The sequence below is a fragment of the Gopherus flavomarginatus genome, chromosome 25 (assembly GCF_025201925.1).
Source record: "Gopherus flavomarginatus isolate rGopFla2 chromosome 25, rGopFla2.mat.asm, whole genome shotgun sequence".
In the NCBI taxonomy this organism is placed as follows: domain Eukaryota; kingdom Metazoa; phylum Chordata; order Testudines; family Testudinidae; genus Gopherus; species Gopherus flavomarginatus.
The window spans coordinates 15,024,032-15,033,104 of NC_066641.1; the positions used below are offsets into that span (position 1 = coordinate 15,024,032).

A 9,073-nucleotide genomic window follows, 5' to 3' on the forward strand; every position below is an offset into this window, starting at 1 on the left:
CTGAGACAGAAGCCTGGAGCAGGTAATTGTATCACACTCCTCTGAAGTAATGTTTGCTGATGAACTTTGGTGCTAACATATCTTAATTGGGAGGACAGCTTTGAAAAGCAAATGTAATCTGCATCCTAAGCAGTATATAACCAGCCAGCCCAAAAAGTGAGGAGTCGCATTCTGTCCCAAAGCCCTGGCCATCTCCCTGCTGCCTGAGCTACAGCCATGGAGACAGGAATGGATTTTATACACAGCTCTGGAGTCCAAATAACTCACTACCTGCAGGAGAACTACCAGGGCTCCCAGGGCTGGTTCCTCTTCATCTCCTTCGCTGCCGATCTCAGAAACACCTTCTTCATCCTCTTCCCCATCTGGTTCCACCTCTGCGAGGCGGTGGGCGTCGAGCTGATCTGGGTGGCCGTGATTGGGGACTGGCTCAACCTGGTCTTTAAGTGGTGAGTGTGTGGGCCTCACTGCCAAGACAAGGCCCAGGGTTATGTGTCTATAAGCGAGCCAGGGAGGGGCACACTCATGTTAATACACATGTGCACTCACACACACACTCACCCTCATGCACAAGTTAACATTGATACATTACTATCGCATACTAAACGGCTCCAATGTTACAAATGAGGTGTGTTAAAGGGGCTGTCTGGGTATTTTTTAAATTAAGCCGTGTAAAAATGCATTTTCTTGAGTGCTTGAGTTAAACTGAGGTAATTTAATACTAGACAGAGAAGCTGCCCTGATGGGCCAGCAGGGCGCTGTTGCCTGATTTCCTCGCCATACCATGTTTGATTTAGTGTAGCTCTGGGCACATCAACATTACTGTAATTTATCAGGGCCGCCCAGAGGATTCAGAGGGCCTGGGGTCTTCGGCGGTGGGGAGGCCCCTACTTCGGCGGTAATTTGGCCACTCCGGGACCCACTGTCAAAGTGCCCCGAAGACCAGTGGTGGGGCACCCTCCGCCGCTGAATTACCGCCGAAGCGGGACCCACTGCCGAAGACCCGGAGTGGAAGAAGCTCCGGGGGCCCTGAAAAACTCTCATGGGGGCTTCTGCGAGGCCTGGGGCAAATTGCCCCACTTGCCCCCCCTTCTGGGCAGCTCTGTAATTTATTAAATGAGTGATAGAGGCACTAGCAGTCAGTGAGACAAGGTGCGGGAGGTAATAGCTTTTATTGGTCCAGCTTCTGTTGGTGAGAGAGGCAAGCTCGCGCGCTTCACAGACTCTTAGACTCATAGAATATCAGGGTTGGAAGGGACCTCAGGAGATATCTAGTCCAACCCCCTGCTCCAATCAGGACCATCCCCAACTAAATCATCCCAGCCAGGGCTTTGTCAAGCCTGACCTTAAAAATCTCTAAGGAAGGAGATTCCACCACCTCCCTAGGTAACCCATTCCAGTGCTTCACCACCCTCCTAGTGAAAAAGTTTTTCCTAATATCCAACCTAAACCTCCCCCACTGCAACTTGAGACCATTACTCCTTGTTCTGTCATCTGGTACCACTGAGAACAGCCGAGCTCCATGCTCTTTGGAACCCCATTTCAGGTAGTTGAAAGCAGCTATCAAATACCCCCTCATTCTTCTCTTCTGCAGACTAAACATCCCAGTTCCCTCAGCCTCTTCTCATAAGTCATGTGCTCCAGCCCCCTAATCATTTTTGTTGCTCTCCGCTGGACTCTTTCCAATTTTTCCACATCCTCCTTGTAGTGTGGGGCCCAAAACTGGACACAGTACTCCAGATGAGGCCTCACCAATGTCAAATAGAGGGGAATGATCACTTCCCTCGATCTGCTGGGAATGCTCCTACTTATACAGCCCAAAATGCCGTTAGCCTTCTTGGCAACAAGGGCACCCTGCTGACTCTTCCTCAGGCAGGGGCAGGTTTGCTGGGGGTCAGGCTGTAGGGTGCGGTGATTCTGCAATGTTTGTCTTGTGCTTTCAGTTACACCCAGCTCTTGAAAGACACCACGACCACTCGCACTGTAAAGAGGCCGAGGCTTGAAGCCATATCTACACTACAGCCGTAGCAGGGGGCCATGGCGATGCCTGCATGACCGCATAGCGTAGACACAGGCTGCACTGACGGGAGGGGTGTTTCTGTTGCTGTAGAAACAGCATCTCCACAAGCAGTGGTAGCTAGGGCAATAGGCGCAGCCTTCCTTTGACCTAGCCGCGTCTACACAAGAACTTAAGTTGGTGTCACTATGTCACCCAGGGGTATGGATTTTTCACCCCCCACCCCTCCAAGTGACGTAGCTATGTCAACCTAAATGTGAAGTAAGCCTCAGTAGGCCCTGGTGACTGTTCTCACCTCTCAGCCCCTAAGGCCGGTCTCTCCAGGTCAGGGCAGAGGTGCAGTAGCAGGGCAGCGTGGGGGAAGCTTGCACTGTCAGCAAATAGCAGCCTGTCAGGGATCAGAGCTGTCAATCCAGCACCTTTTACCGGCAGGAAATTCACTTTAAACCTTTTAAAACACCTGGTTCAGGCTCCTGCTCCCTTCCTGTCATGGTCATGGCAAGGGCCAGTCTGTGCGGGGCTTGGGTGGGCAGTACACGCCATCACACAGCAGCCCACCGCTGCATTTCTGGGCAATTAGCGCTCATCTCAGGGGGCTTAAACCAGACACTGCCCATCTGGCCTCATGTCCTCCGGCATAGTCAAGATGTGCTATATTTGTCCCCCAAAATGCCATCATCTTGCTTAAACAAACCTCTGCCTAGCCTTGACCCAGCGTCAAAGATTGCTGAATAAAATAAACACGCTGTTCAGGGAGGATAAAATGCTGGTTAGAGGTCTCGGGACTTCTAGAGCAAAGTGAGATAACGGTCAGAAGGCAACGGATGGTTCCAGGAAAAGAGTAAGAGCCACGTGCAGAGTTCACTTCCCCTGAGAACAGACACTTTCTGATTAACCTGAAAAAATCTGCTTGGAATTGCGCCCTTTCCTGGCTAATGAGCCCAGACCTGACTTTGGCACCACTTGGAGTCCGCTACGAATGAACTGGTTGTTTTGGCCAAGAGGAGGGGGGGTGGATGATGCCTTATTTGACCATGTGACCCATTGCATTTCACTACAGGATTCTCTTTGGGCAGCGACCCTACTGGTGGGTCCATGAGACTGGCTACTATGGCAACACCTCCACCCCTGTGATCCAGCAGTTCCCTGTCACCTGTGAGAATGGGCCAGGTGAGCACCCCCCCGTCACAGTGCACATGCGGCACGCAGGAGAAGCCTGACAGATGCACAGCATGGACACCATTCACTGCACCCACAAGCAACCATTAACCTTTGGTTATTAATGAATGTAACACCCCAAAGGGTGCTCGGTGCGCTGCGCTCACAAGAGGAAGCAGGTTTCTGCCCCTAAGACCGTATAATCAGAGGTCCATATGAGGACACCTGCACGTGCTGAGTAGCACTTTACCCCAGGAGTCATCCTGCTGAGTGACCACTGATTTCTACTGGGATTAAGGTGCTCAAAAATCAGGCCCGCAAATGGGCATGAATTCAGGGTCTGAGTCAGTTCCCACACCGCGCAGGCTCCATGCAGTGCGGGGAGACAGGGCAGCTTGTGTGCCTCATTGACCCAGGCGTCTGAGTCTCAGTTTGAAGGGTGAGACCTTCCCGAGGGCAGACCATGCTCCCAAGGGAGGTGGTGGGAGCTGCCCAGTAACAAGGCTGCACTGGCCCCCGGGCAGGAAATGGGCCGGCTGGCCGAGCACTATGCCAGCTAACCGCCTGGCAGAGACGTCTGGGTAGTCTGCACACTAGCAATCTCAGCAGCTTCTCCCTGCATTGAGCCTCCAGGCCTTTCCTGCATCCCTAGAGGCCAGACTGGATTCCGATCCCTAGCTTGTGATTTTGGGGGCCAGAGTGACACAAAGATCAAAACCAAGCTGGGTTTTTTGGCGAGAAGAGCCCCCTTCTGGCTGCCCTCCCCCCACATGGTCTGGTTCCCACCTAACCTTTCACCAGGGCTGGTCTGGAACAGGGCTGCTTGCTCCCGGCAGCTGTCTGTCTGTCTGCCTACCTGTTGGTCCAATTTATAACACAGTCACGTGCGCTGGCTCTCTGGCCTGTCCTGGAATGGACAAAATACAGGTAAAGGAGCAGCAGCTGACACCCAAGGGATCAGGGCTGAGACTGTGAAAGGGAACGATGTCTGAATAGTTACAGTCCTCGGGAAAGGCCCTGTAAAACATCAGCCCAGGAAGCCTGTAGCAGGCGGCCTGGGCTAGAACAGACCGTGAGACGATTCCCTTCTGTGCATTCAAACCCTCCGGCAGACAGAAGCCAAAGTGGGAGAGGTTTGCTCTTCGCGGAGCTCACTGCAGGCTTCTCCCAACTCTTCTCCACAGGCAGCCCCTCTGGCCATGCCATGGGCTCAGCTGGAGTGTACTATGTGATGGTGATGGCTCTGCTTAGCACCCTGCGTCGGCGCTGGAGATCCCCCTTCCAGCAGCAGTAAGGATCCAGCTCTGCCCTCGCGCTGGGTGCAGGGCCAAGGGGTGCAAGTCAGGGCAGTGGCTTAGCTCTGGGCAGAATGAGCTCCAGCTAACCCCAACCGCGTGCGGCTCCTCTGGACCAGGCCATGGCAGCCGACCATACTCGGATGCTAGACCAGCACGGCTCCCCGTTTGGGCTCTTGCTCGTCAGCCCCTGGCCGTGTCACTGTGCACATGGCATGTGCAGTCTTGAGCTGCATGGGGAGCGCCGCTGATGGGTTCAGACCCCAGCTTGGGATTGAGTGTCCCCCTGCAGCAATGCACTGGGACAGCCTGGTTCAGATCTGGCAGCTGCAGGCAGCGGTAGCTCTAGCTTTTTTGCCGCCCCAAGCACGGCAGTCAGGCTGCCTTCAGGCGCTTGCCTGTGTGAGGTCCGCCAGTCCTGCGGATTCAGTGTACCCGCTGCCGAATTGCCACCGAATCTGCGGGACCGGCGGACCTCCCACAGGCAAACTGCTGAAGGCTGCTCCCCGCGGCTTGCCGCCCCAGGCATGCACTTGGAGCGCTGGTGCCTGGAGCCGCCACTGGCTGCAGGACCAGGGCCTGGGTCTCCATCTCAGACACTGCTGCTGTGTCTGTCCTCCTGAAATGTCCCACAAATCTTACTTATTGAGTAAATGGTTCATCACGTTCCCTCCACCAATCCCACAGCCCACTGACTGCTGTGTTCTCGCTGCTTGTTGCAGGTGCCTGCGGGGGGCGCTGTGGATGTCATTCTGGGGGGTTCAGGTGTCTGTCAGTCTGTCCAGGATCTTCCTAGCAGCTCACTTCCCACACCAAGTCATCACGGGTGTCGTTTCAGGTGAGGTGCTGCTGCCCGGGCGGTTCCCTGGATTGCTCCCCACACCGTGGGTGGGCTGGATGCAGCATGGCTCTGGGAAGTTTCCATGTTATTCCCTTGTAAGAAACCAAGCGCTTCTGTTGTCAGAGGTGGGAAAACAGGGTGCTGCCCAGCAGGCTTGCAGTCTGGCTCAGCAGGTGCAGGGTTAAAGCCCGCAGCCTCTGCCCAGAGTGAGTGGCTGTGGTTCTTTGCCACGGAAGGGGCGCAGCGCTCTCTGGCGTTGCAGGGCAGCCCTGGCCTGGCCTGCGTTCACTCACTGCCTGGCTGGACGGGAGAGGAGCAGGGAGCGACGGAGAGAGCAGCCGGGTGGGGAGAGTCTGATTGGAACTGGGCAAGCACAGCAGAGGGACGAGGGGGCTGATGCAGCAGAAAGGGAGCAGGGGACCCTCTGAACCCCCCTTCTCCTTTGCCCAGGGCTGGGCCTGGGGGGACGGGGTGTTGGCTCCTATTTATCTGGCTTCAGATAAACAGCTGAAAATGTGTCTGGCCCCAGGCCTGTGCCAGGCTTTTTGCTGGAATTTGGCCGAGCAGCTAACGACCCCAAAGCATAACAGAGACGGGGCAGCCAGGATTCCTTGGTCCATCTCCCTCTGCTTCGTGCCATTACTATTATCTATGTGCGCTGTGGTAGTACCCCCCAGCTGAGATGCAACCCTGCTGCGCTGCGCAAACAGGAGAACCAGTCCCCGCCCCGCCCCGCCTATGGGCCCCTCTGGGAGCCCTGTGGTGACCCCTGGCCTCTGCTCGGGTCGAGGGGCTCGGAGTCCGGCCCTGCAGAAATAGGCCAAAGGAAAGAAGGGAGGATGGTTATGGCTCAGGGCACTGTCATGGGAACAGGAGCCTCATTCCTTATGGCCTTGCTGCTGCTCCCCACTCGATGCTAGACCTGTTGTCTGACATCCCCCGTCATGCCCAGTGGCTCCGCAGCCAGGTCGGGAAGAAGGTCTGGGGGAAATGGGAACCGTGGTGTTGCTGAGTCAGCAGAATTGTTCCTCCAGCGATTGTCTCCCAGGTGCCTTGGAAGGCCTTTAACCGTCTCTTCTCCCCACACTTTGCAAACAGGCCAGAGACTTGCTGTCACCGGGTAATGGCAGCCGGACAGGGAAAGGGAAATAGTGTCTGTTGTGTGAAGGACGGGGTTGGGCTTTGGTACCTTGACTCCTTCCTGCATTGCTGAGATGGGCGGGTGCCAGAGTGCCCGCTTCATGTCTGTCTCCTTTATCAGGCATGGCAGTGGCTGAAGCTTTCCGGCACATCCCCTCCATCTATAACGCCAGTCTCCAGAGGTACCTGGGCACCACCCTCTTCCTGTTCAGCTTCGCCCTGGGGTTCTACCTGCTGCTGAAGACTCTCGGTGTTGACCTGCTGTGGTCAGTGGAGAAAGCCAAGAGGTGGTGTGACCGGCCAGAGTGGGTCCACATTGACACCACCCCCTTTGCCGGCCTCCTCAGGAACCTGGGCATCCTGTTTGGGCTGGGGCTGGCCCTCAACTCCCAGATGTACCTGGAGAGCTGCAAAGGGAAAATGGGCCAGCAGCTGCCCTTCCGCCTGAGCTGCATCGCAGCCTCACTCATCGTCCTGCACCTCTTTGACTCCTTCAAGCCTCCCACCAAGGTGGAGTTGCTGTTTTACGTCCTGTCCTTCTGCAAGAGCGCGGCCGTGCCTGTGGCTGCTGCCGGCCTCATCCCCTACTGTGTTGCCCGGCTCATCAGAAGGCAGGAGGAAAAGGTTTTATGAGAGAGAGCAGAGCTGCATGGGATTGGCTGCCTCTAGCTCCTAGCCCTGACAGCCAGGCCTGTGACTGCTCTCTGGTGCTGTATCACAGAGCGTGGCATGGGCTGGCTCTTCCGTGCCAGCTGCACAAACTACATGGCCTTGAAAGATGAGGATAATTGTCTAGGAGACGGGAGTGGGTGAGGCAAGAGTCCTTTGAACCTGTTCTCAGTCTGGTGCGGAGGGGTTTTGGGAGGTGAGGGTTTGCTTTACACTGGGAGTTTGAGAAAAGCAGCATGGTTTGGTTTTAACCCTTGGCACCCTTCATGCAGTAGGAGGTGGTCCTGACCCCGGCATGGTCCTTGCACCCCCGTGCACACAGCTGTGCACACATGCCTCTCTGCCATATGCTAAGCAGAAAGAAAAGGGAATTGTAGGAAATGTACAACCTGGGGCTCTCACTAAGGTGCTGAACCATGTGAAACAGACCCATGCAAAGCCTTAATTCCGTATACAGCGAGTGAAAGGCGATTGGCTTTCGCAGTCACCACGGTGTCCCAGTTCTGTGGCTTTGTTCTCAGGGCTTTTACACCAGCATAAACCTGGAGTAACACCATGATGAATCTGACCCTTCCAGCTTGTGCAAATAACGCATGTGTCACCTTTCTGAAACCAGTGCCCCTTCTGTGTATCCCAGCATGCACTGGGCTTGTGCTGTAACCCTGGAGCAAGATATTTATATTTGGATTTTGCATGAGATACAAGCTGTAGTGTTTGCTTCCTAGGAGCTCTCAGCTGGTGTTGGCAGTTGTTTCATGCAGCCCTTGATACCAGGTTTCATGAGTGTCTCCCTGCCCTCACCAGCAGACACATGAAATCCCAGACCTGCTGGGAAATATCCAACCCTGAGGATCAGATCACAAAACTCCTGCCCACTTGGGCACAGGTCTGCCCTGATCACTTGTGGGCATGAAAGTTCCTGCCAGAGCAGAGAACTTACCAATGTGTGGTTTCTTTTCAATCTGTTACTGGCTTGAGATTTTTTTGCCTGAGTTACTCAGACCTAAGAGTTTGAAAAGAGACAGTAAGTGGTAAGATCTCTGCTCAACTGGAACAGTGAGATGTGAATGGGAGAGGAGAGAACATGTTTATTTTTTCTGTTATCTCCTGTTATTTCTCCAGCAAAGTGTCACGAGTTGATGGCATGCACAGCCCTGACCCCCACTCTGATCCTGCTGCGTCACAAACTGCCCCTCTCTGCCACTTATTGAGCTGTTTTCCTGTTTTCTGGTAACCACTTCAGGGACTGGTGTGGGAATCCTGAGTGTGCCATGGGCCATAGCTGTCTTGCTTGTTTACACTGGCTCCTTTCCCCGTGACCGGGTTGAGGTTTCTCTTCTTGGGTTGTTAGTTTCTGTATTTCCCACACAGTTTTGGGGATTAAATATATCTCATGAATCACATTGTTTGGGAGATTCCTTTTTCCTTGGCTTTTTACCATCAAACATGTACTCTTTTGCCTCATGCCTTTACACAGATCCTTCCACAAATCATCTACTGAGGCCTAATGTTTCTGCAGCTGGGATCACAAGCATCTGGCTTGCCTCAGCCTAGTAGAAAAAGTACAGCTGGAGAAGGCATCTCTGTGGTTTTGGTGCATGTTGTGTTCCCTCATCTCGATGGAGCACACATCTGTACAACCAGGAATACTCTGGGTGCTCAACAACGATCCGTATCAGCTGCCTCCCAACTAGGGAAAAGCAAAGAAAGGAGACAGGGATAGAGTTACACTTGGATCATTCCCTTTTTTCTCAGTGGACACTGGGCTGCACATGTTCTGTGCACATGTCCTTTACTGGGAATCCTAGATTACATGATACACTTCACAGAGCAACCCTGGATATAAACTTTCAGCCAGCTGGTGATCTCAGGTACACGCTGGGCAAATCCAGAGCAAACGCTTAGTTCCAGTGGAGTCATACTAGATTTACACTGGTAGAACTGAGGTCAGAAGTT

The 9,073-nt window shown here is 54.1% G+C and overlaps 1 protein-coding gene across 2 annotated transcripts; it reads left to right on the forward strand.

Moving 5' to 3' along the window:
- Nucleotides 1-216: 216 nt before the first annotated feature.
- LOC127040462 (glucose-6-phosphatase catalytic subunit 1-like) lies at nucleotides 217-7,081 on the forward strand. Of its 2 annotated transcripts, none has more exons than XM_050934648.1 (5): nucleotides 217-446; nucleotides 3,075-3,184; nucleotides 4,357-4,462; nucleotides 5,190-5,305; nucleotides 6,570-7,081. In XM_050934648.1, the coding sequence occupies exons 1-5, from the start codon at nucleotides 217-219 to the stop codon at nucleotides 7,079-7,081; spliced, it is 1,074 nt and encodes a 357-aa protein (XP_050790605.1). The 2 variants fall into 2 exon arrangements, with proteins under 2 accessions (XP_050790605.1, XP_050790606.1); XM_050934649.1 differs by having other exon boundaries at nucleotides 4,357-4,459.
- The last annotated feature ends 1,992 nt before the right edge of the window (nucleotides 7,082-9,073 follow it).

Excerpts from the sequence above, each read along its gene's own strand:
- LOC127040462 (XM_050934648.1), top strand. The coding sequence starts at position 217 with ATGGAGACAGGAATGGATTTTATACACAGCTCTGGAGTCCAAATAACT. Across the intron at positions 447-3,074 it reads CTCAACCTGGTCTTTAAGTG|GATTCTCTTTGGGCAGCGAC; the intron begins GTGAGTGTGTGG and ends ATTTCACTACAG. Across the intron at positions 5,306-6,569 it reads CATCACGGGTGTCGTTTCAG|GCATGGCAGTGGCTGAAGCT; the intron begins GTGAGGTGCTGC and ends CTCCTTTATCAG.